At 38.5% G+C, this 18087-nt stretch overlaps 1 protein-coding gene across 3 annotated transcripts in view; it reads right to left on the bottom strand.

Annotated features, from left to right (window-relative positions):
- Positions 1–474: 474 nt before the first annotated feature.
- fam168a (family with sequence similarity 168 member A) overlaps positions 475–18087 on the bottom strand; it is a 93966-nt gene continuing 76353 nt past the window's right edge. For 2 of the 3 annotated variants that reach the window (XM_041198610.1, XM_041198611.1), the window contains exons 6-8: positions 14558–14735; positions 10904–11034; positions 475–5669 (exon numbers count right to left, since the gene is read on the bottom strand). In XM_041198610.1, the coding sequence (XP_041054544.1) occupies positions 10922–11034; positions 14558–14735 (291 nt within the window). In that variant the 3' untranslated portion in view covers positions 475–5669; positions 10904–10921. The remainder of the gene's footprint in view (positions 5670–10903; positions 11035–14557; positions 14736–18087) is intronic. The other variant, XM_041198612.1, reaches the window with a different exon arrangement.

The following is an 18087-nucleotide window of genomic DNA, read 5'->3' as shown; positions in this document are numbered from 1 at the left end:
GGTCTTTCAGGTTCCATAAGTAACTTCTAATCTGCGTTATTAAAACACTTGCGTTCTATGAATTACGCTTGGAAGACAATGACATTTCCATAATTCTCATCTTGCTTTATTAGTGTTCCAATAGAATTCAAAATAAGGAAGTCCAAAACTGCAATTGAAATACAGTAAAAGGAAAGCCCACAGACTTGTGTTCTGAAATGCTCCCTGTAGCTCAAAGAAGCATCCAACTTCAGTTAAACCATAAAGTTTTTTTCTATTAAGAATAATAAACATCAATCATTAAACAACTTAAATAACACTTATGGTAAAAAGCGCTTAAATTACATATCTGAACTGCAAAGGTTTCCTAGGTTATCTTTCTTTAAAATACAGGAGCAACACTCGTACACACCGTTTAATCTCTCCTATTTAAATCTGATATTCTGAAGTACTTATGACATTGAATTGGGCCAGTACAACTATTAATATGCATTGTTCAAGTCTTGCATTACAGTACTTTTTAATTTAGCAAAGATGTACAAAAAATCTGTTAAAAGGTCTATATAATCACAACTGAACTGGTAAACCTGGTTATGTTGAACGAGCGCCCTGTTTTACTTGGTATGCTTTCTCTTGTTGCATACAGTTACACACTGGTTATGAGCTAAACAGTCAAGAATAATATAGTTTATCATAACTATATTAGTCATCTGGCAGTATCCAATCAGCCATTCAACATTAAAAGAACAATTTATAAATTCCACAGTTCAATTTGAAATTAAATTTCCAATGTTAATTCTGCAAAATCTTGAAATATCATGTGAATTTTAAAAATTTGCTTGATTAAGAAAAGTCTCAGTCCAATTAAAATGCAAACATATTGAAATTTGGGCAACGATTTTTCTTTTCAAAAATGTAGCAAGAAGTTAAAATTAGAAATCTGATTTAGCTCATAAGCTAGTAAGCAGAACAAAAAAGGCAAATATACATGAATGGCAACATTGGTGCAGGTTCAGTTACTGTCAATGTACTATGCAGCACATCAAGTATTTGTATAGCAAGCCTGTACTAAGAACAGATTATCAGGAGAGCTGTTGGGAACACTTCCAATACATTTTTGTGTTTCTGCCACTTAACAGACAAACAGGATATTTTACTGGTTTTGCAAAATCAAAGGGAATCCAAACTTTTAAAGAATATAAATCATGAGGATGCGATAAAACTGTTATAAAGACAGATCATTGCTACTACCTATAACAGTTTGAAAATAATTAGTTATCTGTTATTGTGTTTCACTGACAGGCCAAACATAATGTTTGCAATATTTCTCGGCACATATCAATATAAAGTTTTATGGCCATAGTGGCTACCTTACAAATGTTAGTGACAGCTAATTAAGCTTTTTATATTTAATAAAATTATATTTGCTTGATTTAAGTTAGGGGGAAATAGCAATATGTGTGCAGATTTTTTTAAATCAAAATAGGAATCCAAGTCTTTGTGGTTTGTGGTGAGATGATCAGCTCAAATGAGTGATGTCAAGATATCCTTGACAGCTGCTGATAAAATACTGATCTGACAAATGGCAAACCTTTGAGTGAACTATTCTGGTGATCAGCAATAATTTTGTCTAAAATCAACCAGCTATATTTATGTATAGCAAGTGTTAATGGCTGGTATTTAATCAATTTCAAAATTGCCCATATAAAACATATCACCAGTAGTCAATTTTTTAAAATAAGAAATGTGAATTTTTCTGTCCGTCAAGGTCAATAGTGCTGGGGAAATAGACAACACTTCAATTCTAATATCTAGTCAATGAATTACGCATTACTAGGTCAGGTAAAAAAATGGTTTTGATGGAGAGTAAAGCATTCAACTTTGTCCTAAATTTAGAGCAGCACTCCCTACTAACATAACAGCTATTTTGGCCAGAGATAAATCGTTAATTCAGTACAAATTAGTGCCAAAGTTAAGACAGTTTTGTACTGATTTTATTCCAAAATTTTAACCTTATTTTCCCCAGTATTAGCACACCTTATGTTAACTCAGCGACACAAGCACTCTGGTGCAAGAGAAAATTGTACCTCTCTCTTCACACATGAAGAAATCAAACAAGAGGAGATTTACAAACAGGAGAAAATGGTGCATGTTGAATATCCAGTGATGCATACATACTCAAGGGCAAAAGTCAACTAGACTATCTAACAAACATATTAAGTAAAAGTCTGCAGGATAAATTTCCATCAGGTACAAATCAAATTGTAACAATGTTTTGCAAGTGTTCCCTTGTGTATTCATTTTCTTTACATTTTTAGTGTAGTAAATTTGTGCTAAATCTGAACCTGACTTCATCAAATGTGGCTGAAATATTTGTCCCCAATTAATGGATCAGTTTAATTAAAGTAACTTCATTTACAAAGACATCAGCAACATAAAGGGCAGTCAGAACTCAGACCACTGCAATCGGCTGGGAGATTTTACTTCGTGATTCTAGACACAAACAGAACTTCTTTGAAGACCTACAACTTCACAGACCCTTAAAACCAGTTAAGTCAAAAGGACTTAAACCAGCTAATGTCACACTAAATAGTTCCCATTTGCCAGTTCAATTCATACAAAACTAAGTGGGAGATTCAACCTGAAGACAATTACTACAATACCACTACCTCTTTGCACACTGTACTTTGTACCAAATCTGATGCTGAAGTTTTTCCGCTATTACTTATGCTCTGCAAAAAAGCTGATCTGCTTATAAGTGCAGTTTTATCGAAGTCTTATTAGGTTGCAATGATGTGGTCATGATTTTTCAGTGAGACGAAATAAAATTTCACTGAAAAAAATTAAGATAATCACTTGCATCAATAGTGGCTTTGTTCAGAATTACTTTCCTCCCATAGTAATCGCTGAAACATTGGTATTCTGCAGTAATATTCCTTCTAGTTTCCAGCTTGAATAATGGCAATGTTTGGAAATCTGTGCTTGCCAATTCTCCATTTTATAGCTCGCCTGTTTCAATTTAAGATGATTTAAGGCATATTTCTATTTCCTATTAATCTGTAATAATGTAAAATTTCTGCATACCTGATGTTTGTGATCTCTATCTTTGAGTTAGACTGTTTCACAATCACTTCTACAGAGTTTAAATTAAGAATCATGCAACTTCCCCCTACCCATTTTGCTGGGACTCATGAGTAGCTCCCTACCAATTTGTATTTCAATCTTTTAATAAGGGAAGGACACCGTTTAAATAATGGTGAAATTTCTAACAATATTGTAATGGAAAACCGATGCATTCTAAACACTCAGCCCAAGCTGCATTTTCTCATGTGAACAGTTCAGTAAAGCTTAATCAAAAAAAAAATCCAACTATTCACTGAGAAATTAGTTATTTGACTAAATCTATGGTATAATAACTTTAACAGATCCATTCCTAAAATTCAGGCGATGGAACAAGTTTAAATAGTGGACTAATATTTGTTCTGGCAAATAACCTGGATAAAAATCCAGCATAGTTTTTAAAAAAATGATTAGTGAGCTCAAGTTTTCAAATGGAATGTTGTTCAAAAATGTCACAATTAGATATAAAGTAAATGGATTTGATGCAAGTGCACACCTTAACTTAGTTTTAAAACTGCTAAATAGAAGCAACAAGATTTTAAAATCACATCTTCTGCAGCAATCTTGAAGAGGCATGTCTCATTTTGCAGAATGCAACAGATATTCTTGACTGCCCACAAATCTGAACAATTATATCTGCATGTGACCATCTTAAAACTTAAGCATTAGAAAGGCATTTGATATTGCAGAACATACCCTCTTTCCCACTTTTACTAAACAAGGTTACATTTAGCAAAATGCTGCTCCATGCAACTAAGATTTGTTAGGCTGAGATTGCAGGGTTGCATATAATGCACCCACAAGTATTTTTGGAAATTAACCACTTAAGTCCCTCTTTCAATTATGTGATCTGAATGTAAAAATTTCTGCAACAGCAGATTGTTTGAGTTTAATATATTTGATTACTTTTCTATTTAAAATCTAGGTCTCATACAGTTTTTCTCAGGAATCAGTCTATTAAGCTAACCACAAACACAGTATGGGTGTGTTACATATATTTATATATATATATACTCATGTATAAAGTCTTGTACCTGTTTAGTAGCATAGATTATTTTTATATATGTATTGTGCAACATAACCTAGCTTCTGTATTTTGACAGAATTCTGATATGTGGCCAGTTCTAAGTTGAAGGAAAATATACGCTCCCTAAATCTCAATTTGCTTTACCTCATACCCTTGTCAGTGCTTTCCAGTCATATACATTCATTTCCAAAAAATTTACCATACAGGGCAGAAAGAACTCACTTGCTAGACATGAATATTCACCCCACTTTCATGAATTTGAACACACTGCTCCCATTCTATTGGATGGTATTGTCCCACAAATTCCTGTCAACTAAGACCTTCAAGAGTTTTAAGCTGCAGCATTCTTCTACCCAGGTCCATTCTTTAAGACAAGGATAATAAACCTCTGCATGAACTTTTGAAATTTTATCACTTCACTTAAAGTTATACAATATTTAAATGTACTTTCACCTCCTTTCAAAAAATTCCAACGTCAGCTGATGACTTTAACAAACTGACAACCAGATTAATTTGGTGAGGGATACTGCATAATAAAATCCAAATAAAATTACAAGGAGCTCAATTGTATCACAATGCGTAGGACTTTACAGGTTCAAGAAATGTACTTGGCTTGTACAGTGATTCCAGATTTTGAGACATTTCTGACAAATAGCTAAAGAAAGCCAATGCCATTGAAATTTCTGATAGTGAAACCTGTATTTAGGACTTAAAGAACACAATGCTGATTTAATAGCTGTAATGGATTGGTGGGCGGGGAGAAATGGTGCTCAACCAATCACGTTATCTTGAACGAAGAATCCGGCCAACGAACTCAAACAAATAATGCTGAATTACTTAAGTCATCCTAAGAATTCACTGCGCTGTAGCAATGAATGGAGTGCTCCATTAATTCTATATCCCTTTAAACCCTCAAAGCTTTCCTGAATTCTACTGTCAAAAACAAAAAAAAGATTAAAGGCCGTTTCAGTGGTGAGTGCTAATTTTGATAATTTAAATGTAACTAGAAAGGCTAATGTCCAAACTGGACGTCTAAGATTTTATGGTTGTTAATATGTAAGATCAGAATGTGAGAGATCAAGAACACCAACTGATCAGATTAAAGAGACACAGCCATTGTTCTCTTTAAACTGAAAGAACGTATTTGCCTTTCTTAGAGATGATGCATCATATTCCGGTTGGGCTCATTTATTTAAATCTCAGTATAATTAAGCATCCTTATAGGATCTCAGTAATAGAAATGGTGAAACACCCAATTTTTAAAAGAATGACATGTATTCTCACCATTGAATAGGCCTCTTTGGCCAAAGCCTCGCTAGTGATAACAAACATTGGTCTGTAATAATTTTGAGTAGCTATGATGGAAAAGAACTTAAATGAGGCAGAAGTTTGGAGAAAAGCAGCTTTTACAAAAAAAACACTAAATGATGCATAAAGTGACCTTTGCACTTTGTTCTTGCAAACAGATTCGGTGCCATGTGGCTTCAATGCACAAGCACCAACGTAAGACTTGAGTAGTTGCATACAATGTCTGACTCCAGATCTGCAGAAAGATAAAAATGAACCACAACCATAAACCATGCTACATTGTATCTGAAAAATTAACTTGAATACAATTAATCACCATTCAAATTGAGAAAAACTATCCATCCATGTAACTTCTGTTGATTATGCATATATTTTCAGAACTATGATTTTGTAAAGTTTTATTTGCATTTTAGTACTTAAATGTCAAAAACCTGTTCTTAAATTCTAAGCTGAAGATCTCAATCAAGAAACATAGATATTTATATCATGAAACCAAACTAATATAGCCCTGAACTTGCTAAAAACAATACATCATTGTCAGAAGGTTAGTTGGTTAATATTAACCAGAAATATCAAAAAATGAATTAAGTATCTAAATTGCTGACAAGAAACAAGGACTGCAAAAAAAAAAAACAGGAACAAACAGATCAGAGGGATCTGACGTAGATTGGTAATTTAGACTAAAAAGCACCAGCCTTCATTTAACGTAGACCTGTACAATGTGATGAGATTGGGAAAGAGTATAGAGTAGGAATATTAGCATTTTACATTTATATGACATCTGTAAAGAAATCATCTCAGGGTACTTCACAGGAGCTTAGCCAAACAAAAACTGATACCAAACCAAAGAAAGAGGTTATTAGGATGGGTAACTAAAGAGGTCAGTTTTAAAGAGGGTCTTAATAGTAGTGGAGAGGTTTAGCAAGGAAATTCTGGGATCTATACAGCAGAAGGCATGCCACCAATGGAGACATGAAAGGGGTGGGGTGGGGAAGAGAAGCATAAGAACCCAGAGTTGGTGAAATAGAATTCTTGGGTTTTAGGACTGGAGGAGGTTAGTGATAGGAAGGGATGAGGCCATGGAGGGATTAGAAAACAAGGATGACAATTTAAAAATCAATGGCTTTGGTCGAACAACAACCAATGTAAGCTAGTGAGCACAGGGGTAATGGGTGAGCAGGATTTGGTGCAGGTTAGGATACAGGCATCAGAATTTGAGGAGCTCCAGTTTATGCAGGGTGGAAGATGTGAGGCCAGCCAGGACAGTAATCAGGTAGTCAAGTCTAGAGGTGGCATAAACATGGATGCGGGCTTCAGCAGCAGATAAACAGGTGCGAGAAGGAGTCTGGCGGTGTTAGTGAGGTGGCTATAGGCGCTCTTTGTGATGGAGACGATAGAGAGTCAGAAGTTTAGTTCAGGGTCAAGTAGAACACCGAAGCTGTGAACAGTCTGCTTCAGCCCGAGGCAGTCATCAAGGAACGGCAGGGTTTATTGTGCTTTTGTCATGCAGCTGCAGTTATAATGTAGATTTGCCAGCCATGCCACAAGGCAATGAAAATTGTGAATGTTTATGCCATAGAGAAGGTGCCCAGTTGGAGACCCTGATCAAAGTTTAAGATTTTATGGGAAAATAGTTTGGTAAAAGCACAATTTTTTAACTAGGGCACATAAAAAGGGCAAGATAAACAGTTTGTATTTACCTACTTTACAGAGATGATGGTGAATGCATAGTATAGGCAGTACAAAAAGACAGTGGGAGCAAATAATGTTGACAAATTTAAAATGGGAGATTTTTTTGGCAAGATACGAGAAAGATACTAACATTTTTTTGAACTTTGGAACTCACCAAATGGACCAGTCGCCTACAATCAATTAATCCCACTGATGAACAAAATGTGCTTAAAATGTTCAGTTACCATATCTAGCCAAAATTTAATCGAGAACAGTCTTGTATTAAAAACATCTTTTTTTGATAACAGTTTTAAGATTAATTGGAACAATCTCAAGCATGAAGTTGTTGCCCATCTTGCATCCCCACTTATGAAAAGAGTAAGACATCATATTGGATTAGAACAAACCAAGGTTAGAACATGCCAGTCCAGCTAAGAATATTTATTTCCAAAATGTTTTATAAAAACCAAATAGTTAGTCTCATTGCATAGAGGCTCCTCCAAAGATGTTTTAGTTCACCTCAAATGCAACCATATGTGAAGGAAACTTCCTCACAGCTCCTAGTAAATTAAATTCGCACCTCCTGTAGGTTACACATTTGCCAAATTGTATATGGAATGAGTTCCAAAAAAAAAGCAAATGAAAAGTCCTTTGACTCAAGGGAAAACCCTGTAAACAATTACCATGGATGAGTATAAAGCAGGAAAGAACTTCATGAATGTTGCATTTAGAAATGCTTTCAATCTGTTGAGAGCTTGGAATAGCTATTTTATTTGATATGGTTTGAGAACTGTTAATTCATGTGCTACACATCTTTCAATAACTGTCACATTATTGCCACACATGATTTCATGGGACGATAAAGTGCAGGGGCACATCAGCTCTTCATGCCTGTGCAGCTCTTTTTATTTATTCAATCACTGGAAATGGGCTTTGCTGGCTAGGCGATCATCTATCGCCTATCACTAATTGCCCTCGAGAGGATGGTGGTGAGCCGCCTTCCTGAACAGCTGCAGCCCATATAGTGTAAGTACACCCACGGTGCTGTTAGGGAGAGAGTTCCAGGATTTTGATCCAGCAACAGTGATATAATTCCAAGTCAGGATGGTGTATGGCTTGGAGGGAAATTTGCAAGTGGTGGTGTTCCTATACATCTGCTGCTCTTGTCCTTCTAGGTGGCAGAGGTAACGGGTTTGTAAAGTGCTGTTGAAGGAGCCTTGGCAAGTTGCTGCAGTGCATCTTGTAGATTGTACACACTGCTGCCACTATGCATCGGTGGAAGGGAGTGAATGTTGAAGGTGATGGATGATATGCCTTTCAAGCAGGCTGTTTTGTCATGAATGGTGTCGAGCTTCTTGAGTGTTGTTGGAGCTGCACTCATCCAGGCAAGTGGAGAGTATGCCATTAGTCCTGACTTGTGCCTTGTAGGTGGAGTCAGGAGTTGAGTTAGTCGCCAAAGAATTCCTAGCCTCTGACCTGCATGGAAGAGCTATTCAATTCGTCCCACTTCCCTGCATTTTTTCTTTACCCTTGAAGGATTAACCCAAATCCCTTTTGAAACTTACTATTCACCACCTGCCACCAATACTTAAATTAATGGATTCCAAAATATAACACCTCTAGCGTTTCTTGAATACTAATAGAACTTGGGCAGTGAAGTGATCACAGATTTGGAAGGCCACTTTTTCATAATGGTTTTCATTCTTAACTAGAGGGTGAATTAGCACAGAAGTATAATTCTTCCTTGGGGCAGTGTTATAAGTAACTATTAATCTTGAACCGGTTGGTTTAATTTTGCTTTCTTTCATTACTGTCTTAAGATTGTTGCATTCAAATCACTATACCAATGAATATATTAGTTTATCATGCATTTAATATGGAATGGGAATATGCTACAACTTGTAGAGCATAATTTAGCTTAAGTACATATTCAGATTGACTGTCAATTCACCGTTCAAAATGGCTTGCTTGAAAAATTAGTTACTCTTTTAATATTTTGCTGGGAAAATGGGTGGTACACGAATCAACAAAATGGAAGCTGTCTTTATAACTGTATATACGCGGAATTAAAATTGAGTCTCAAAAATTAAAATTGTATTTAATTAACTAGATTAGTTAACTGATTTGCAAAAAAAGCAAATGAGAAGTAAGAAAAAACTTTTTCATGCAACAAGTGTTTCGGGTCTGGAATGCATTGCCTGGAAGTGTGGAGGAGGCGGGTTCAATTGAGGCATTCAAGAGGGCAACAGGTGATTATTTGAATAGAAACAATGTACAGGAAAAAGACAGGGCAATGGCACTAGGTCATAATGCTCATTTGGAGGGTGATGCAGACACAATGGGCCAAATGGCCTCCTTCTGTGCCTTTAAGATTGTGATAATCAATAAATTTATCAACTCACTCACAAAAAGGGTTATAACTTTCTAAAGCTAGTCAGAATGACAGGAAATCTCATTTTACATTACTGAGTAAAATTGTAATTGAGAAACATTATTCCACTTCAGTCTTCAAATATAAAATGTCAGTGTAATTAATTAGATTTTAAATTCAAATTCAATGTGAACAGCAATTTAGAGAGGTAAGAGGAGAAATTGAGATAAACCAAAGAATCAGAAACAGCACAATCATTAAAACAGCATATTCATATTACTAACTAAAAGGAATTGGTTTATATTTCAACTCACTAAAACTGGGAATCTGCTTCTCCTTGGTTCCAAGTGTATGCATACATCTCCAACTTTGCAGGTATTACATTGGAGACAGAGCAAATAAACAATGCATCCAGATTAGGAAGATTTGAATTTTTTAAAAGGTTGGACCACTAGGAAGCAAATGCAGCTCAATGTAGGCATGTGCAAAAGGGGCAGGGAGTCAGTGTATGGATTTAATGGAGTTATGCAGTGCATAGATCAGGCAAGGGCTTGGATGATGTTGTTGGAAATCATTTAAACCATCAGCCCAATACTAAGCTGCAAAAAAAGGGCAAACAATGGGTCATGCATCAGCAGAGGGGCAGAATACAAATTGAGACACATAGAAGACACTGGTTATACTTCCATCTCTAATACTGTATACAGCATTGCTCCACAGCAGAAAAAAATACTGTATCCCTTTAAACGGTACATCAAGGAAGGATTTCAGAGCCAAACAGGAAAAAAGGAAACTCCATCTGTTCTACAATTAGAAATATTCGCCCATGTGGAAGGTAAACGTTGACTAGACTGTTGGGCATTTGTATTGCAACTTCTCTGTATTTTTTACATTCTCATTGGAAAGGTGGGTTTCATTTGCAAATAGAAATTTTTGACATTATATAAAACGGATTGATAAAGATAATCTGTACAAATTGTTCACATAGACAAAGACTTAAAAAATTAGGCAATTTTTCCTATTCCTAAATACTCGATGTTGAAGCAAACTTGAAATTGTTCAGCACTAGTAAAAAAGTCACAAAATCATCTTATGTTTTGGTTTCCCAGATTTGAAACTGATTATATGGAAAAATATACGATACAGGTGTGTAACAAAAATATTGGGACAGTAGAAATTGTTCTTTTATATTCTCACAATTGTGTGAAGTGCGACGAGTAGCTGAAGATTCTACATTCAAACTTGAAGCCAAGTGTTTTGAGAGATTTCTAATACATGACGAAAAAAGTCTTACAAATTACATTTTGGAACCATATTAAATAAGTCATTTTACTAAACATTAGTCTACATTAAAAATTAATCCTCAAAAGGTGTTACATTACATTTAATATATATCAAATATTCACTAACATTGCAGATTAACTTACATGAATTGGTTTGTGAATTTACCAATGTGGAGGTACATAGCTATACGCAGGTGTTCCTTGGGTCCTGTATGTTGGCACAGAAACAGGATGTGGTCCTAGTTGGGTGTGTTGTGGCGTGGTCAGCAGAGTCCCTTTTGAGGCAGGAGAAATAAAAACTTCAGCTTAGTACAGGTATTTGTGCAACTCATTTCTGTACAGAAAAGAAAGTGAACTTTGTAATAAAGATGCTGCACTACGTTAATATGTACACAATGGAATTAGCAGAGCTGGTAATAGGGATATTCAGCAATTCTTTATTCTAAATTGTAGACCACATGAGAAGTTATTTTCACAGAATAGTCAAGTCTCAAATGATTTCCCTCGAGCATTTTCTCGAATGACTTTCAAAATTTAGTGTTAGGAACTTTTTTTAAATTGTAGAGTGATTAAGGAAAAGAAAATCAGCTTTATGATGCATCCAACTTGCCATTTTTAGATCTAAGTTTATTCTTAGCCTTCCCATTTTGTTGCCACGTTTGTATTCTTTTGCCACAATGGACTGAACCAGGTGTAGGGAAGGAACTCAAGATACCACCATCCAAGTATTTTGCAAAGGTTAAAGTACCTACTACTGTGCTATGATGCCACTGCATTTCTTTCACTAAATTAGGTTGGCTCTCTTAGCTGCACCCTCTTGCCTGAGTTAGAAGAGTCATCTTGGGTTCACTACATAATCACAGCATTTTAAAATAATGAATTGCATGTGAAGCAATTTGTAATATTTAGGTGTGATGAAACAGCATATAAATGCAAACCTTTCCTTTTTCTTTCAGTTACTGATCAGCAACGACCCGATTATGTGTGGGGTTTAAGAACATGATGGGAAAAGATTAAATCATTACAACTAATAACTGATGGTATCTCAACCAGGTGGCTGGCCATTCATGTGCAAACTTAGATGCAGCATGTTAGCAAGATGATTCATCAGAGTTACAGCTCACATAAAACAATCTAAATATTTTCGACAGACATATAGTAAAAGGCAGAAAGAGGAGGAAGTGAGGTTAATTCGGGACCAAAAAGGGGACTTAGGCCTGAGGGCGGAGGGCCAGGGCGAGGTATTAATTTTTTTTATTATTCATTCACAGGCCAGCATTTGTTGCACATCCCTAGTTGCCCTTGAGGTGGTGGCGGTGAGCTGCCTTCTTGAACCGCTGCAGTCAATATGGTGTAGGTACAGCCACAGTGCTGTTAGGGAGGGAGTTCCAGGAATTTGACCCAGCTACACGAAAGAATGACAATATATTTCCAAAGTGAGCGGTGAGTGGCTTGGGTAGAGAGGAGAGGGCGCTTCCAGGTGGTGGTGTTCCCATCTATCTGCAGCCTTTGTCCTTCTAGATGGTAGTGGTCGTGGGTTTGGAAGATGCTGTCAAAAGAGCCTTGGTAAATTCCTGCAGTGCATCTTGTAGATGGTACATACAACTGCTACTGAGCGTCGATGGTAGAGTAAGTAAATACTTGTGGATGTGGTGCCAATCAGGTGGGCTGCTTTGTCCTGGACATTTGAAAGGTTTAAATCTGAGGCAGTATTAGATAGGCTGCCTGTATTTCAAGTTAACAAGGTATCAGGATTGGATGAGATGCATCCAAGGATATGGAGGGAAGTGAGAGCAGGAATTGCGGATACACTAATCAAAATTTTCCAAATTTTCTTAAACTCTGGGTTGGTGCCAGAGGATTGGAAAATTGCTAACAGTACACCCTTGCTCAAAAAAGTATAAAGGTAAGCCCAGCGACTACAAGCTAGTCAGTTTAACCCCACAGTGGTGGGAAAACTTCTAGAAATAATTCAGGACAAAATTAACAGTCACTTGGAAAATGTGGGTTAATTGAGGAAAGCCAGCCTGGATTTTTTAAGAGCAAATTGTGCTTAACTAACTTGCTTCAGTTTTTTGATAAGGTAACAGGGATGATGAGGATAATGTGGTTGATGTGTTGCACATGGACTTCAAGGCATTTGATAAAGTGTTCCACAACAGACTTCTGAGCAAAGTTAGAGCTCATGGAATAAAAGGAACAATAGCGGCACAGATACAAAAGTAGTTGTGGCAGGAAAGAGTACTGGTGAGCATTTTTTTTGGATTGGGGAAAGGTGTTGGTGTTAGGATCCTTACCCTTCCTGATATATATTAATGATTTAGACCCTAAAATTTCAAAACAAGAGGATGACATGAAAATTGGAAGTATTGTGAACCATGAGGAGGATAGTGTAGAACTTTAAAAGGGCATTGACAGGTTGGTGGAATGAGCAGACAGGCAACAGATGAAATTTAATGTAAGTAAGTGTGAAGCGATTCATTTTGGCAGGAAGAATACAGAGACAATATAAAACAAAGGGTACAGTTCTAAATGGGGTCCAGGAGCAGAGGGACCTGGGTGTAAATGCGCATTAATTACTGAAGGTGGTAGGGCAGATTGAGAGTGAGGTTAAAGTATGCAGCATTCTAAGTTTGATTAATAGAGGTATTGAGTACAAGAGCAAGGAAGTTATGTTAAACTTGTGTAGAACACTGGTTGGGCCTCAAGTTGACTACCACATCCAATTCTGGGTGCCACACTTTTAGGTAGGATGCAAGGGCATTACACTGATTGCAGAAAAGATTCATGAGAATGGTTCCAGGGATGAGGAGCTTCAGTTAAGTAGACAGATTGGAGAAGTTAGGATTGTTTTCTTGGAGAAGGTTGAAAGGAGATTTGATAGAAGTATTCAAAATCGTGAGGGGGGGGTCTAGGCAGATTAGAGAGGGAAAATTGTTCCTACTGGTGGAAGTCTCGAAAACCAGAGGGCACAGATTTAAGGTAATTAGCAAAAGAAGCATTGGCAACTTGAGGAAACATGTTTTCACACAGCAATTGGTTAGGATCTAGAATGCGTTGCCTAAGAATGTGGTGGAGGCAGGGTCAATTGAGGCTTTCAGAAGGGAATTGGATCACTATGTGAAAAGGAAAAATTTGCAGGGCTACAGGGAAAAGGAGAGGGTGTGGCAATAGGTGAATTGCTCCTTCAGAGGGCCAGCAGAAACATGACAGGCCAAATGGCCACCTCCTGTGCTGTGAGCATTCTATAATTACTGTTCAATGATTTTTGAAAAGTTTAGAAACAAACCCGAAAAACAACAGCTCCTCTGCTACACGAATCACAAATGCAGTACAACTAGCTGACGCAATTTAGATTGTGCCTGAAATCTTGCAGATTTAAAGATAACAGCTTTTGGCATAGTTAACTCCCTTAGGAGATTAAATATACTGGAAGAGTTTACATTATGAAGTGTATGAAATAAAAACAGAAAATGCTCAAATTATTGAGCAGGTCTAGCAGCATCTGTGGCGAGAGAAAGTGTGTTAACATTTCAGGTCGATGGCCTTTCTTCAGAATGGAAGAGTTGTGAAGAGTATGCTTGGGTGAAATAGGCCTCTCTCATGCCATTATTTTCACACACTATTTTAGATCCATCTCAAGTGGTTCAATTCTCAGTTGGGCAAACAAGTACTGCAGTCCACCTTGTGGTATTCACATCTTCTGTGAGGAGGTATGGAGTAACTTCTGTGTCTTGGGTGAGTGATTGTTAATAGTGATGCATACATTCACAACAACAGCTAATAAGTATAGCTTACCTGCTGTCATCGCCATGGTAGTCCCAGCAACCATTCCCATAGCCATACCATTGGTCCGTGGAGCAGGGACAGAAGTTGGGTAAATAGCAGGTTGAATGCTATTGGGTTGCACCACTGTGGTATGGTGGATTACATGAGGCTGTGCTGCATACACAGGCTGTGTATAATAGGCCCCCTGCTTAAAGAAAAAAGTCAGAGATCAGCTAAAATCCTAGACAATATTTGCATATGTTATACTTCATGAAATCAATGTCAGGCCTAAAACGGAAGCTTCAAATATTCAACAATAGCACCTTCACCACACAAACTGCAGCACTCAAGAAGGTGGTCCAGCACCACCTTGAGGAAACAGTACAAAAATAAAAATAGCTGGAAAAACTCAGCAGGTCTGACAGCATCTGCAGAGAGGAATACAGTTAATGTTGAGTCCGTATGACTCTTCATCAGAACTAAGGAAATATAGAAATGAGGTGAAATATAAGCTGGTTGAGGGGGGCAGGACAGGTAGAGCTGGGTAGAGGGCCAGTGATAGGTGGAGGCAAAGAAGAGATTGCCAAAGATGTCATAGACAAAAGGACAAAGGGGTGTTGACGGTGGTGATATTAACTAAGGAATGCTAATGGTGACATTAAGGGTAGAAAGCAGGCGAGTAAGTGACAGATAGCCCTAGTGGGGGTGGGGGAAGGGATTGAAATAGGCTAAAAGATGGAGTTGAAACAATGGATGGAAACACATTTAAAAATAATGGAAATAGGCGGGAAAAGAAAAATATATATATTTTTTTAAATTACAAATTATTGGAAAAAGGGGGATCAGAAAGGGGGTGGGGATGGAGGACAGAGTTCATGATCTAACTTTGTTGAACTCAATGTTAAGTCCGGCAGACTGTAAAGCGCCTACTCGGAAGCCGAGGTGCTGTTCCTCCAGTTTGTGTTGAGGTTCACTGGAACATTGCAGCAGGCCAAGGACGGACATGCGGGCATGAGAGCAGGGTGGAGTGTTGAAATGGCAAGCGACAGGGAGGTTTGGGTCATGCTTGCAGACAGACCGAAGGTGTTCCGCAAAGCGGTCACCCAGTCTACGTTTGGTGTCTCCAATGTAGAGGAGACTGCATTGGGAGCAGCGAACGCAGTAGTCTAAATTGAGGGAAGTGCAAGTGAAATGCTGCTTCACTTGAAAGGAGTGTTTGGGCCCTTGGACGGTGAGGAGGAGGGAAGTAAAGGGGCAGGTGTTGCACCTTCTGTGGTTGCATGGGAAGGTGCCGTGGGAGGGGGTTGAGGTGTAGGGGGTGATAGGGGAGTGGACCAGGGTATCCCGGTGGGAACGATCCCTGTGGAATGCCGCCGGGGGAGGGGAGTGGGGGGGGGGGGGAGGTGGGGATGTGTGTTCGGTGGTGGCATCATGCTGGAGTTGGCGGAAATGACAGAGGATGATCCTTTGAATGCGGAGGCTGGTGGGGTGATAAGTGAGGACAAGGGGCACCCTATCATGGTTCTGTGAGGGAGAGGAAGGTGTGAGGGTGGATGCATGGGAGATGGGCTAGACACGGTTGAGGGCCCTGTAAACCACCGTGGGTGGAAAACCTCAGTTAAGGAAGGAGGAAAACATGTCAGAGGAACTGTTTTGGAAAGTGGCATCATCAGAACAGATGCGACAGAGGCAAAGGAACTGAGAGAATGGGATGGAGTCCTTACAGGAAGCGGGGTATGAGGAGCTGTAGTCGAGGTAGCTGTGGGAGTCGGTAGGCTTGTAATGAATATTGGTGGACGGTCTATCAACAGAAATTGAGAGAGAGGTCAAGGAAGGGAAGGAAAGTGTCAGTGATGGACCATGTGAAAATGATGGAGGGGTGGAAATAGGAAGCAAAATTAATAAATTTTTCCAGGTCTAGGCGAGAGCATGAAGTGGCTCCGAAGCAGTCATCGATGTACCAGAGAAAAAGAGTTGTGGGAGGGGGCCTGAGTAGGACTGGAACAAGGAATGTTCCACATACCCCATAAAGAGGCAGGCATAACTGGGGCACATGTGGGTACTCATAGCCACACCTTTTATTTGGAGGAAGTGAAACGAGTTTAAGGAGAAATTGTTCAGTGTGAGAACAAGTTCAGCCAGATGGAGGAGAGTAGTGGTGGATGGGGATTGTTCAGGCCTCTGTTCGAGGAAGATCCACACTCAGTGCCATGTACCACCATATGAACACACTTGACCTCTCCCTCCAGCACCACCTTGAGGAAACAGTACAAAAATAAAAATAGCTGGAAAAACTCAGCAGGTCTGACAGCATCTGCGGAGAGGAATACAGTTAATGTTGAGTCCGTATGGAGGTGCGTGATGGAGGTGTAGAGGGGTTGGACATCCATGGTGAAGAGAGAGCGGTTGGGACCAGGGAACTGGAAATTGTTGATATGACGTAGGCCGTCAGAGGAATTGCAGATATAGGTGGGTAGAGACTGGACAAGGGGAGAGAGAATGGAGTCAAGATAACAAGAAATGACTTCTGTGGGGCAGGAACAGGCTGACACGATCGGTCTGCCAGGACAGTTCTATTTGTGGATTTTGGGTAGGAGGTAGAAGTGGGCTGTCCGCAGTTGGGAGACTATGAGGTTGGAAGCTGGGGAGGGAAGATCTCCAGAGGAAATCTAGAGAGGAAACTAGTGATGTGCAATAAATGCTGACCTTGCCGGAGATGGCCAGAATCCAAGAATGCTAAAAATATAGATCTTTAGTGGCAGTGAATAGATAGAGAATCAGAAAAAAAAAGTGGCTTTTGCAGTTATGCTGTTCTTTATTAATTCTACACCCTTGCTTCCCTTGTTGGACATTTTCTCAAGACAGCCTGTTTGAATCTGGGTAACACAAACCAGGCTGAGTCCTCATCTGTCTTTTCCCTTTACAGATACTGAGTGACCTGCTTCATAGTTTCTACCCTATTTTATTTTTAGATCATAGCCTTGAACCCATTGGTGCTAAGTTGGCTGACATCAAGTGGAGTACTTCAACTGTACTCAGAAAAAAAAAACAGCCACATTCCTCATTCTATGCTTTTATGAAAAGATCAATTTATGTGGCCAGTGGGCAAGCACAAGATCCAGCTTATATATTCCTGGAGTATTCTTCCCAAAATATCACAACTGGTCATTTTGGGAGACATCCTAAATCTACTGGCATCCATAGAACCACCTTCCTGCTTAAGGGAGAGAAATGGAGGGGAGCTGTCTGGTCTCCACTAAAACAGTCAATGTCTGTAATCTGACCTGAAAATGGTAACTGTAGAACAAAAAAAACCATTTAGCCCAACAAATCATGTGTTGGTATTTTTTAACCCCCTTAACTACATAGTTTAACCCCAGTCATGCTTGCTCTCCATATCATTTAATATTCCTATTTTTCCCGAACAAATAATTCCATTTTAAAAGAATTGTAACTGTACATTAACTTTACTGTTCATTAAGAGAACCACAGACACAAACCACACACTGTGCAAAAGTTTTATTTTCTAAGCTTCCCTCAAGTTCTGAGAGATCATCTTA

The sequence above is a fragment of the Carcharodon carcharias genome, chromosome 11 (genome assembly GCF_017639515.1).
Source record: "Carcharodon carcharias isolate sCarCar2 chromosome 11, sCarCar2.pri, whole genome shotgun sequence".
Lineage (NCBI taxonomy): Eukaryota > Metazoa > Chordata > Chondrichthyes > Lamniformes > Lamnidae > Carcharodon > Carcharodon carcharias.
Note: the sequence above shows the minus strand (reverse complement) of the source record. Positions and strands in the feature narration are given on the sequence as shown.